Source organism: Danio rerio, chromosome 18 (assembly GCF_052040795.2).
Source record: "Danio rerio strain M-AB ecotype USA chromosome 18, GRCz13ab, whole genome shotgun sequence".
NCBI lineage: Eukaryota > Metazoa > Chordata > Actinopteri > Cypriniformes > Danionidae > Danio > Danio rerio.
In genome coordinates, this window is record NC_141038.1 from 5,665,001 (window position 1) to 5,678,030 (window position 13,030).

General features: G+C 38.3%; 1 protein-coding gene across 11 annotated transcripts in view; it reads left to right on the forward strand.

Moving 5' to 3' along the window:
- slitrk3a (SLIT and NTRK-like family, member 3a) overlaps window positions 1–10,754 on the forward strand; it is a 42,224-nt gene extending 31,470 nt beyond the window's left edge. For 6 of the 11 annotated variants that reach the window (XM_087292819.1, XM_087292820.1, XM_087292818.1 and 3 more), the window contains 3 exons: window positions 5,313–6,132; window positions 6,433–6,507; window positions 7,357–10,754. In XM_087292819.1, the coding sequence (XP_087148945.1) occupies window positions 7,406–10,021 (2,616 nt within the window). In that variant the 5' untranslated portion in view covers window positions 5,313–6,132; window positions 6,433–6,507; window positions 7,357–7,405 and the 3' untranslated portion in view covers window positions 10,022–10,754. Of the gene's footprint in view, window positions 1–5,312; window positions 6,144–6,432; window positions 6,508–7,356 lie in introns of all 11 variants that reach the window. The other 5 variants (XM_087292815.1, XM_087292813.1, XM_087292814.1 and 2 more) reach the window with 2 other exon arrangements.
- The last annotated feature ends 2,276 nt before the right edge of the window (window positions 10,755–13,030 follow it).

Below are 13,030 nucleotides of genomic sequence, written 5' to 3' on the forward strand. Positions count from 1 at the left end.
ACTACTACTACTACTACTACTACTACTAATAATAATAATAATACTACTAATAATAATAATAATAATAATAATAATAATTTTATTAATAGTCTAATAATATAAGTAATAATAGTAACAATAATTATATTAATAGTTAATAATAATAATAATAATAATAATAGTAATAAAAATAATAATAATAATAATAATAATAATAATTGTATTAGTCTAATATTACTAAGAATAATAATAGTAATAAATATATGATTTTATATAAATTAACTATTAATAGTCTAATAATAATAGTAACAAAAATTCTATAAATAGTCTAATAATAGTAATAATAATAAAAATTATTATTGTTATTGTTGTTATTATTGTTATTATTATTATTATTATTATTGTTGTTGTCTAATATTAACTATAGTAATAGTTATTACAATTATATTAATAGTCTACTACTACTAATAATAATAACAATAATTGTAATTGTAGTCTACTAAAAAATAACAATAATAAATAACGGTGTAAATAAATACTACATTTATCTATAGAAACACAATCAGGTTTAATAATTAAAATGTATGCTCTTTAAAATGTGTAATGCTTAAAAAGGATTTCTGCATTTTTGATAGCTGTAAAATAAAGTGAATGTATGTACAGTAGGGACTGGTATATGCAAATATAAACATATATATATATTAATAACCTTTGAATTCCATAGGAAAAACAGCCAGCAGGAACAGGACACCGTTGTGGGACTTTGCAATTTGGGTGGAAATAAAAATCATATTAAAGTCAAGCCGACGTCAGTGTCCAATGTCAGACAAATGAATTGTCTGTTGAATTAAATAATGCGTGTGAATGGCAGAATAAATCACACGCTCCAACATGCTTTCAAGTTCCAAAGAGAATCTTCAAAAATGAATCTGTCCGAAATTATTGCATAACATTTAAGATTTGCTTAAAACTTTGTCCAAATCCCATTTTCACCATACTCAAACTTTTGTCTTTCTTTTATGTCTATCTATCTGCCTGTCTTCATAATATATCTGTCTAATCTATCTACTTATACTCAACACATCATTATATAAAGGAAGAGGAGTCTCTGGAGTGGCACTTAGACAGATTTTGTTTATTACTTTTGAGTAATCAAGGCCTTGGAAAGGAGAAGAAAGCCAAGATCAGAGAAATGCACCTAATAACCTGGAGTAAATCATGTGAAACGGCTACAGTAAGACCAATACAAGGGATTACACATCAGTATAGACTTTATTACATCTATATACTGTAAAAACTCACCGGCCACTTTATTAGGTACACTTGTCAAACTGCTTGTTAAGACACATTTCTAATCAGCCAATCACATGGCAGCAACTCGATGCATTTAGGCATGTAGACATGGTCAAGACGATCTGCTGCAGTTCTAACCGAGCATCAGAATGGGGAAGAAAGGTGATTGGAGTGACTTTGAACATGGCATGGTGGTTGGTATTAGACGGGCTGGTCTGAGTATTTCAGAAACTGCTAATCTTTTGGGATTTTCACGCACAACCATCTCTAGGGTTTACAGAACATGGTCCGCAAAAGAGAAAATATCAAGTGAGCGGCAGTTCTGTGTGCACAAATGCCTTTTGATGTCAGAGGAGAATGGCCAGACTGGTTTAAGGTGATAGAAAGGCAACTATCGAGTATTGTTGCTGACCATGTCCATCAGTTTGTGACCACAGTGGACCCATCTTCTGATGACTACTTCCAGCAGGATAACACGTCATGTCATAAAGTGCAAATCATCTCAGACTGGTTTCTTAAACATGACAATGAGGTTACTGTACTCAAGTGGCCTCAACGGTCACTATAGTCTCAATCCAATAGAGCATATTTGGGATGTGGTGGGACGGGAGATTCACATCATGGATGTGCAGCCGACAAACCTGCAGCAACTGTGTGATGCTCTCATGTCAATATAGAGCAAAATCTCTGAGGAATATTTCCAGTACCTTGTCGAACCTATATGCCACGATGGATTAAGGCAGTTCTGAAGGCAAAAGGTGGTCCGACCTGGCCGGTACTAGTAAGGTGTACCTAATAAAGTGGCCGGTGAGTGCATATACCTGGTTGTTGTGCTGTGTTGAATCTAAAAATCGGATGCCAAATTTGGGAACCATTTCACATCCTTCCAAATGCTCTAATCAATATTTTACATAATGCAACAGATGACACGAGTTGATTTCAGAGTTATAATCCTGATTAAACAGGAACACAAATATTAGCGAGAGGAGATGGAAACCTGGAATCCACCAATTTTAGTACATCACACTGAATGCGTGTTTAATGGAATATTATACGCAACTCTCAGCGCCGTTATATCAATCACGCTGATTATGTGTCCTTGTGTATCATTTTGTCAGTTTAAAAGATTTGAGGACTCCCATTTGGGGAGTTATCTATTCAGAAGGACAGATGTGACTGAGAACACCACAGGGAAATGAAACTAAACACAATCTTACCAGCCTTATGTCTGTGCCGTAAAGCAGTTTTGATTAGCATCAGAGATTTTATTTGATCCGTAATAACCAAAAAATGATAGTCATGATAGTTATTACTGTAATCATCATCATCATCACCCTCAACATAATTTTTATCGCCCTTGAACAATCTAATTAAGCATGACTCGTGAAAATTACAGAAATATCTCGTTATGAATCCTTGCGAGAATTTGTTTAAACGTATAGCCATTGTCCTAACGTGCTTTTATAACTTCCATAAAGTAATTGAAAACATTAGCTGTGGTAAACATTAAGAGGTCAGCGGTTCAACTACACTTGTAAAGGAGAAATAGAGTGGAGAACAGAGCTGGTTGTCACATTGTAAATCTATGTACGTTTTTGTGTCAAATGCAAATGAAAGGGTTGATGATTTTTTTTTCTGTTTTGTTTATGTTAGTAATATGTTTTAAATCAAAAAGATATCATTTATAGCCTATACTCTGTCCTGTTTTAACCCAAGATTTTCTGAAGTAAACACTCACTTGTGTGATGGTTAACAGCTGCATACACTCCCAGAAATATACACGAGCTGTCACTGGGGTGGTGCCTTTTTAAAAGGTACACATTTTTACTTATAGGGTCCATATTGCTACCTCACAAGTATATATTAGTACTTAAACATTTTAAAAATTAACACTTGTGTATTTTTAAGTACTAATATGCACCCTTGAGGTATTAATATGGACCTTTAAGGTCATTTTGAAAAGACAGCTTGCGTACCTTTATTTCTGAGAGTGTATTTTGGTATTTTTTCTGCTGATGCAGGTTTTTTTCACACTATTTTGTAATAAACATACACATTCAACAACTGTCATTTTGGCAGAATGACTTAAATATAAGCTGGTTTAGACTAACAAGTGCAATTTTAGTTCAGTGTTTTAGTTTAATTTAGTTTTTAGGGAAGCTATACAATATTAGATTTGTGCATATACATTAGTCAGTACTGAAGCCAAACCTGGAGCTTATCTAAAAAAGAAAACTTGGGATAATGGTCCAAAAACTAGTACACCCAAATTTACATGTTATAGAAAAATATGAAATACAAATTTTGAAAGAGGAAGAATCAAGAGAAGTAGAAAAAATGAAAATTTTTGTTGAAAGTTTGTAGGTTTTTTTTTTTTTATTATTATTGTTGCAATATTTGTTTGGGATTTAATTGTATTATCTTTCAATTTTTAAATATGTTTGGTGACTAAAATATTATTTTAATAAATATACCTGTTTAAAAAATTTGTGTTTAAATCCACCAAAATGCATTGCCTATATTCCCTGATAAATGGACAAAATTTTTCATTGTTAAAATAGGGTGTACATATATATATATATATATATATATATATATATATATATATATATATATATATATATATATATATATATATATATATGTGTGTATATATATATATATATATGTGTGTGTGTGTGTGTGTGTGTGTGTGTGTGTGTGTGTGTGTGTGTGTGTGTGTGTGTGTGTGTGTGCGCGCACGCGTGCGTCATATTTATTAATTAATTTTTTTCCAGCTTAGTTTTCAGAGGTCGCCACACACAAGCACACATAAAATTAAGTGACCTCTTAATTCTATGTAAATTAGGCCTGTAATAATTAAAATTTTCAGTTCATGAGTGCTTTAATATTTGTTTTCTCTGTGAAGGTTTCAAACGTCAGTCATGTCTGTTTCATAATTAAGGTAGGGCAGGGGTTTCCAAAGTTTTTCCTATTAAGGGCTAAAAACCAAATTGGATTGATGGGCCAAACATATACCAAACTGTATTACAATAAATTTGCCAAGTGGAATTTTTTAAAAATGTTGCCTTAAATGATATCAACTAATGCAGTTTCATTTTAAACATTTATACTGAATTATTACAGCAAACATGTAAACAACCCCATTTATAACACAATGGAGTTCCGTGCTGAATATAGTCGAGCTGCTCTTGCCTTCATCTTGATTTGCTTGCAGATGACTTCTATATCTGTCAAGTGACAGTACTTTTTAAAAATCTGATTCATTTACAACATTTAGTTGTATTTTTTTAATTTCAGGTGGCTTTTTGTATCTCAGCAATAAAACAAAGAAACAAAAGGTTATGTTAAATTCGAAACAATGATCTCTGTCAAAGGTATTTGCCCCAACCACCTCAACATCATTCTCCATCTCAATGGTTATCAAAGGTTGCCATGGGCTGACTTTGGCCCGCGGACCCTATACTTTGGTCATCTCTGAGTTAGGGCAAGTTATAAATAGGGCAATAAATATGTACATACATCCACCCACCCTCCTATTAACATACAAACATACATTACAATAGTTGCTAGTCTAAAAAAAACAAAACCTTTTATTTATCAGTTTAAAACAAAATGGCTATGTGAACTTATCAATTTATTTTAATTGTCCCTTTAAAATGCTTAATTGATTGTAAGTTATATTGCAACTACAAACATGTCAACTAATTCCCATTCAACTTTTAGTAGACTGTATGTTTATGTAAGTAGGCTACTTATGATAATATAGTATGAGTTTATGAAATACTTGCAAAGTCATTTGAGGTTAGTTGAATGTATCTTGGTGGAGGAGCAGAATCAGCATTATTAAGCTCTCTGCTAATGCTCAAAGTTGGCATGTGATAGCAATTCAACTCACAGTCAACATGATGTTAAAAAAGGACCATCAAATCAAAGTGAAACCTATGAACTCTTTAGCAGAATTTAAAGCAGTCGTGTTTTTATGTTATTAGATCATATTGCAGCGTGTTTCCCATAACCTCTCCCTCGTTTGATTGCAGAATAAAGGTATCCTGTCACCGACACTGCCCACGCGCAGAGCTAGATTGCCCGCTGCAGGCAGAGCGCGGGAAAGCAGGGCGCGGGAAGCGTCACAGGAAGACACCATGCTGAAGAATTTAGCCTACCTCACCTGCGCTCACTGCAGACAAAACTGAAAATAAAAACGAAATCTATTCATAGGAAGAAATTCGTTTTTTTCCATCTGTTTGTTTGTCATCTGTTAAGCAAAAAACTTTACCAAGGAAAATACATGTGAAAACTGCCAAAAGGAACTTAATATGGACCTCCAAAGACTTCAGTGGTGAATAAGCCGTGACTTTTGTCTCTGAACACGAATCCGAGATGGGATCGCCCTAAAACACAACATCGCTGATGAAGAAAAGGAGAGAGAGTGCGTGTGAGTGAGAAAGAGAGAACACACGGATGCGCGCGCGCGTTCCCGGTGCGGCACTCAGCGCGCTCAACAGCTCGTGCCTCCTCCATCCCAACCCTCTCCGCCAACGCCGTCTCTCCAATCTCTGCCCTCTCCCTCCCTGCTCGCTTTTCTTAAAGCTCATTTCCGTGACGATCCGAAGCTTTTCTCCGGCACGATGAGAGACGCGAGCAGCGCAGCAGCGGGGCGAACCGTACCGAGCCGCTCCGAGCGGAACTGAGCTCCAGAACTGGCATCATAAACAAACCTTTATATCAAAAAGAGGATTTCATTCAAATCACGTCTTCATCTTCTCTCTTCGTGGTCTTAGTGAGAGAGAGAGATAAGGGAGAAAAGCACAGGGAATCTTTAAACTCGTCTTATTTCGGATGCTCCGGTGAAGAAAGGTGATTTTATTGTGCGTTTTCGATTTTGACTGACTTTTTTGAAATAGGAGAATAACCTGGATGATGCACAGCGTAATCTCTGTATTTAATCAAATGATGCATTGATTTGTTTCTGATGTAACTGCGCAGAATGCTGTACAAATCACCCTGCTTTAGACAGTATTCTAGCAAGCGCATTTTAGTAAATAAATGTCTAGTTAAATGTTGTGTCAGACATTAAGGTTTATTTTGATTGATATGTGTGCAAATTCAGTTTCTGACGCGTTGTACTTCAGTGATATTTATTTATTTCTTTTTTAGCCAACCATCGGAGGCAACCTGGGACCACCCGTCTCCAAACCCTGGAGATGTAAAGTTGGACACCACTAAAACCGAGTAGGTATCCGATACTTTAGCACGAAATGGAAGGACACTGGAATTGATCGCTAACGCCAGGACACCAGAGAAGGGTGGGAGGAAAATACAAAGTGCGCTATTCATGGAAAATTGCAGGCTCTTTTGGATAGAAACAAGGATTTTTTTTTTTCGAGGTGTTTTTTTTTTTTTTTTTGCTCCCGAAATTCAAGAGATCTGCATAGTGTGGCACACTCAGCAGCATTTGGCTCCGAGTTTCTTCACTGATCTGCTGATAAAATCTGCGCTAATTAAGTGCGTTCAGACTGGAAAGCAAATAACCTCCGTTACGCATTAAAGGTCTAATTGGCGTTTTGGCGACAGCCTTGGGAAGCACCTGTCATTGTTTTTGGGGTATTTTTGACATGTGAAATGGATACTAGTGCTAAATTTAATTAAAAATGCGTTTTTATTACTATATTTGAGTGCATTTGAGGTTTTGGATGAACATTTGTGGGGCTGATTATTCTGAATAAGTAGCCAAAGTAATATTTGACCATACAATTTATTATGTAACATATTTATAGTGAGATTCTTAATTTGTAAGTGCTTCAAAAAAACTTAGATCTGCTTTAGTTCATGCTGTTCTTAAAAACATTACTGGATATTATGTCCTTGAGGCTTGTTTTTGGGTGTAGTGTACGCTATCATCGAGTGAGGGATGTCAAAGCCATGATAATGCATGATCGTAAATATGCCATGATGTGGAAGGAGGAGGTGTTTGTTGTGTAGTTTACTGTGCGAAACGCTCAAAGCATTGCAACTGTCACTCGCTGTCTAAGCCTTCTCGTCTTACGTGCTTTCTGTTTTTTTTCTGTGTATTTGTTGCAGTGCTGTGAAGTGGCTCTCAGCCTTAACTTCATCAGGACTCGGCGGAAGGATGCTGTGGTTTACCCTGCTAAGCACAATAGCTTTAGGATGGACTACGCCGATCCCTCTGTTGGACGAGTCGGAAGAAATAGATGAGCCTTGCTTTGACCCTTGCTACTGTGAAGTCAAGGAGGGTATTTTCCACGTCCACTGCGACAGCAAAGGATTTACAAATGTCAGCCAGATCTCGCAGACGTGGACGAGACCCTTTAAACTTAATCTGCAGAGGAACTCCATGCGCAAGCTGTATTTTAACAGCTTTTTGCACCTCAACAATGCTGTGTCACTCAATCTGGGGAATAATGCACTGCAGGACATACATGTGGGTGCGTTCAATGGCCTGAGCATCTTAAAAAAGCTCTTTCTGCATGAAAACAAATTGGAGGTGTTCAGGAATGACACTTTTATGGGGCTGGAGAGCCTCGAGTATCTTCAGGCGGATTACAACGTCATCAAGAGAATAGAGAGCGGGGCGTTTCGGAACCTGCACAAACTCAGAGTACTTATTTTGAATGACAATTTGATACCCGTCCTACCCAATTTATTATTCAGGTCTGTATCGCTCACACACCTTGATTTGCGTGGCAACCGCTTAAGAATTCTACCCTATAAAGGGACGCTGGAATACATTGGTCGCAGCTTAATGGAGATCCAGCTTGAGGAGAATCCATGGAACTGTGTGTGTGACATTGTGCAGCTCAAAACCTGGCTGGAGCGCATCCCCTATACAGCTCTGGTGGGTGACATTACGTGTGAATACCCTTTTCATTTGCACGGCAAGGACCTTCGTGAGATCAAAAGAAGTGAACTTTGTCCTTTACTCTCGGAAGCGGAGCTGGAGGCCAAACATGGCATTCCCAGATTACCATTTAATAACGAAAATGTCTGGCCCACCAAGCCTTCGTCTATGTTGTCATCCTTTCATAACACAGCCTCCTCTGTTGAGTACAGAGAGAGACACGTAAAGCCGACTAAGCGGCCCAGACCCACAAAAACACCACCCACTCCTCGTAGCATTTACCCAGGGCTGAATCAGCCTCCAATTGCTGCCTACCAGACCAGACCCCCCATACCAATCATTTGCCCGACAGGGTGCATGTGCAATTTACACATTAATGACTTGGGCCTCACCGTCAATTGTAAAGAGAAAGGCTTCCACAACATTTCTGAGCTGCTGCCACGACCCCTCAATGCCAAGAAACTCTACTTGAGTGGGAATTTGATTCAGAAAATTTACAGGTCGGATTTTTGGAACTTCTCTAGCTTGGATTTATTGCACTTGGGTAACAATCGGATATCGTACGTTCAAGAGGGCGCCTTTATGAACCTACCTAATCTAAAAAGTTTATACTTGAATGGCAATGACATCGAAAGACTCACTCCAGGCATGTTCCGCGGGCTTCAGGCACTAAGTTACCTGTACTTTGAGTACAACGTCATTCGAGAGATCCAACCGGCCGCCTTCAGCCTTATGCCAAACCTGCAGTTGGTTTTTCTCAATGACAACCTGCTGCGCACCCTGCCCATGGATGCTTTTGCTGGCACCTCCCTGGCTAGGCTCAATCTGCGCAACAACTACTTTTTGTACCTTCCTGTGAATGGAGTACTAGAGCACCTTCACTCCATTGTTCAAATCGACCTTCACCAGAATCCCTGGGACTGCTCTTGCGACATCATTCCACTCAAGCAATGGATTGAAAAGCTCAGCTCGGTCATTGTTGTGGGCGAAGTGACCTGCAAGACCCCAGACTTTGCCCTTGGCAAGGATCTGCGCTCCCTTGAGGCTGAGGTCATCTGCCCTGAGTTGAAATTCACCGCCTCTTCTCCAGTTCTGCCTGATGATATGACGGCCACCAGCGGCTCCGAGTTAGGACAGGCGCCGACGACGGGTGCTGTCCCGCTCTCTGTGCTGATTCTCAGCCTTCTGATTCTTTTCATCTCCTCCGTGTTTGTGGCTGCTGGTCTCTTTGCGTTTGTCTTACGGAGGCGGAAGAAACTTCCCTTCAGGAAGCGTCAGGAGGTGGACCTTACGGGCATTCAAATGCACTGCAAGATCTTTGAAGAAAGGCCGACGGCCTCCCCAGAGAAGGCGCCTGGTCACGTCTACGACTACATCCCCCATCCCGTTACTCAGATGTGTAACAATCCCATTTACAAACCCCGGGAAGGAGAGATCGAGGGCGAGCAGTTTGCAGAAACCAAGGAAAATAACAGTAATTATCGAACTCTTCTGGAGAAAGAGAAGGAATGGACGATGGCTCTGTCCAATTCCCAGCTCAACACCATTGTCACCGTCAATCAGTCCGGTGACATAGCAGGCTTTCACGAGAATGGAGTGCTTTGCCCAACCGTGATTGACAGCCAGAGACCGACCCCTACGGTTGGTTTTGTAGACTGCCTCTACGGCACGGTTCCCAAATTAAAGGACATGCACGTTGCACACGCACATCCCCCAGGAATGCAATACCCCGATTTACAGCAAGACGCCAGATTAAAAGAAACATTACTTTTCACTGCAGGGAAAGGATTCCCTGAACAAACCCAAAGTGAATACCTCGAGTTAAGGGCAAAACTCCAAACCAAGCCGGATTACCTCGAAGTCTTGGAGAAATCGTATAGATTCTGAGTGAATTGGTAAAAAAAGAGTCACTTTCACACAACGCCCCCCTTCCTACGCCCAAAAGAATACGTATCAAAAAAGAAGCATGGCAAAGATATATGTTTCACACACGTACACACATGCACACTCACACACGTTTCCCCCAAATAGCTTTTGGAGGAAAGGCCATACTCAGATTTTTCAATGAAGTGCCTTTTTTTCAGAGTAGCCAGCAATGTTACCACCCATTATTTTTGTACGGAACAGATTTGTCGTCGAGCCTCCGGAAGCGCCTGGCACAGTTTCTAGAATATTTGCAGTTTGCTGCATGCATTCGACTGCAGAAGGAGGTTGTCATTCAAACACTTCACCTGCTATAGAGATGCAGCGACGCATTACCCGTTGAGTGGTCTATTTAATTTTCTACACAGCAAAAAGACAGAGCTCTATCTCAAGGACGCACCCGAGGATCAATATTTGTGAATATATAATAACACTTCAAGATTTTATGAGGAGTTCGACGCACTTTCTTAAGAAAAATGCTTCTGGATACTATCACTAACAGCTTTTTAGGAAGCACTTTTAATGTTTTCTCTCTCTCACACACAAAGATTTGACAGAGTTAAAAATGTGCATATATTTATTCTGTAATTTCAGTGAAAGATTTAATTGTAAAGGTAATGTTAAATCAATGTATAGTGATTATGCGTCTGGTATAGCCTTCTTAATAAAAATACAAAGTCTTAAATCAAATAAAAAAGGGGTACCAATGCATACTGTTTGTGAGAACTAGATGTATCGGTATGAGAAGTTATACAATGCACATTAACGATCAAGGTCTCGTTGCTGCTAGGAGAGTCAGGTTGAGACAGTCTGATGTTCCCGCCTGTATGCATGTGTCGTCGATGGCTTTGGACAACAAAAGGAGACCTTGGGATTAGATTTGAGGCTTTCTGTGAGGTATGTTTTTATACCCGTCTACTGCTTACTGATACAACATATGAGATGAATATTTCATGCAATGTCACTTTTACATGTGTCCACAAGAGGGAGAAAGAGAGACACACTCGCATCATGTCTGTGGACGGGCAAAGTTGATGTTTGGTTAATTGAGGAAATATACACCACTTATTTTCTTCAGGTATGATATACTTAGTGAAACATATGGCATTTGAGTATACTTCTGCTTGTGTGTGCGTGTGTGCGTGCATTGGGGTCATTTTATATTTATGAGTCAAGTGACAATTGCGTACTAGGAAGTGAGATCTATATATATATATATATATATCAAACAAAAATGATTTTCTACTCCCTTTGACAACAAAGTGGCTATTTTTTAAACCAAATATATGTCTGTTTGCGAATGCCAGCTTCATCTAATGCAAACATTAATCTACAGTTGAAACCAGAAGCGTACATACAATAACAAAACAAAAAATAACATAACCATTTAAAAAAAAAAATGTCTGACAATAAATCATACTACACGTTTACTCTTTTAGGTTTGTTAGGATTACCTAAATGATTTAATTTTGCAAAATGCCAGAATATTTTTTTTTTAGATTTTTTTTTTATTAATTTATAGACCGTCAAAAGTTTACAAACATTGCCTTTTATTGATTTTAGATTTGCTTTTAAACTGTATAACTTTGGTCAAATGTTTTGGGTATTCTTTCACAAGCTTCTCACAGTAGTTTGAAGGAATTTTGGCTCATTCCTCCTGACAGAATTGGTGTAACTGAGTCAGATTTGTAGGCTGTCTTGCTCGCACAAGCGTTTTCAACTCTGCCCACAAATTTTCTATAGGATTGATATCAGGGCTTTGTGATGGCCACTCCAAAACATTCACTCTGTTGTCCTCAAAGCACATTTTAACAAATTTGGCAGTATGCTTATGGTCATAATCTGTTTGGAAGACCTATTTGTGGCCAAGTTTTAATTTCCTGTCTGATGTCTTGAGATGTTGCTTCAGTATTTCTACATAATCATGATGCCATCTATGCTGTGAACTGGATCAACCCCTTCTGCAGCAAAACAGCCCCCCAACATGATGCTGCCGCCCCCATACTTCACAGTTGGGATGGTGTTCCTAGGCTTGTAAGCTTTCCCCTTTGTCCTCTAAATGTAACACTGGTCATTATAGCCAAACAGTTCAATCTTAGTTCCATCAGATCACAGGACATGTCTCCAAAAATTATAATTTTTTTTTCCCAGTGTAATTTAGCAAATTGTAATCTGGCTTTTTGTTGTTGTTGTTGTTGATGATTCTGGCTTGTTGACTTTCCCATGTTGTCACAAAAAGACGCAGTGTGTTTGAGGTTTTCCTTAAATACTATTCTACAGCTGTGCCTCCAATTAACTCAAGTGTTGTCAATTAGCCAATCAGAAGCCTCCAAAAGCTTGACACTATAATCGGAGCTTTTTCAGAGACATGATAATCTTATTGTATGTAAGCTTGACGTTCAAGAAGTGATAACAATTTCTCAAAAAAATATCTCTCTTATTATTCTGCTCTTAAGCGTAACAGAAACAAATTTGATCATCTGAACTTACCTAAAAGAGAAAAAGTTTAGTCACATTAACATCTGACTTTTTTTTTTAAATGGTTATGTGCCTTTTTATATTATAAACTTCTGGTTTCAACTGTAAATATGAAGTTTTATCATACTCTTGGGGCTGTCAAGGACGCAGAGCAGTGTTTCTTATTCGTTTTCGTTGACTGGCGTAGCTGCTGTTTTCTCTGTTCCACACCAATCAAGAATTTGATTCACATTTTTGTCCCAGCATTCCTCATTTTACCCAGCCTGTTTTGTCAATATTTCAATAAATTTTGCTTGGTCCATATTTAACAGCACTCCCTTTTGTGCAAATCTCTTTCTCACCAAAAACACATTGGCGTTTTCTATCGGAAATATTCATACATGTTATTTTGAGTGCCCTGACTGGGTTCTTTTCCTCTCCTGTGAGCTCGTTTGATTCATTCTTCTGGAGAATGAGAGGTGTAACTGTTGTAAGTGAATGTGTCATTCATCGATT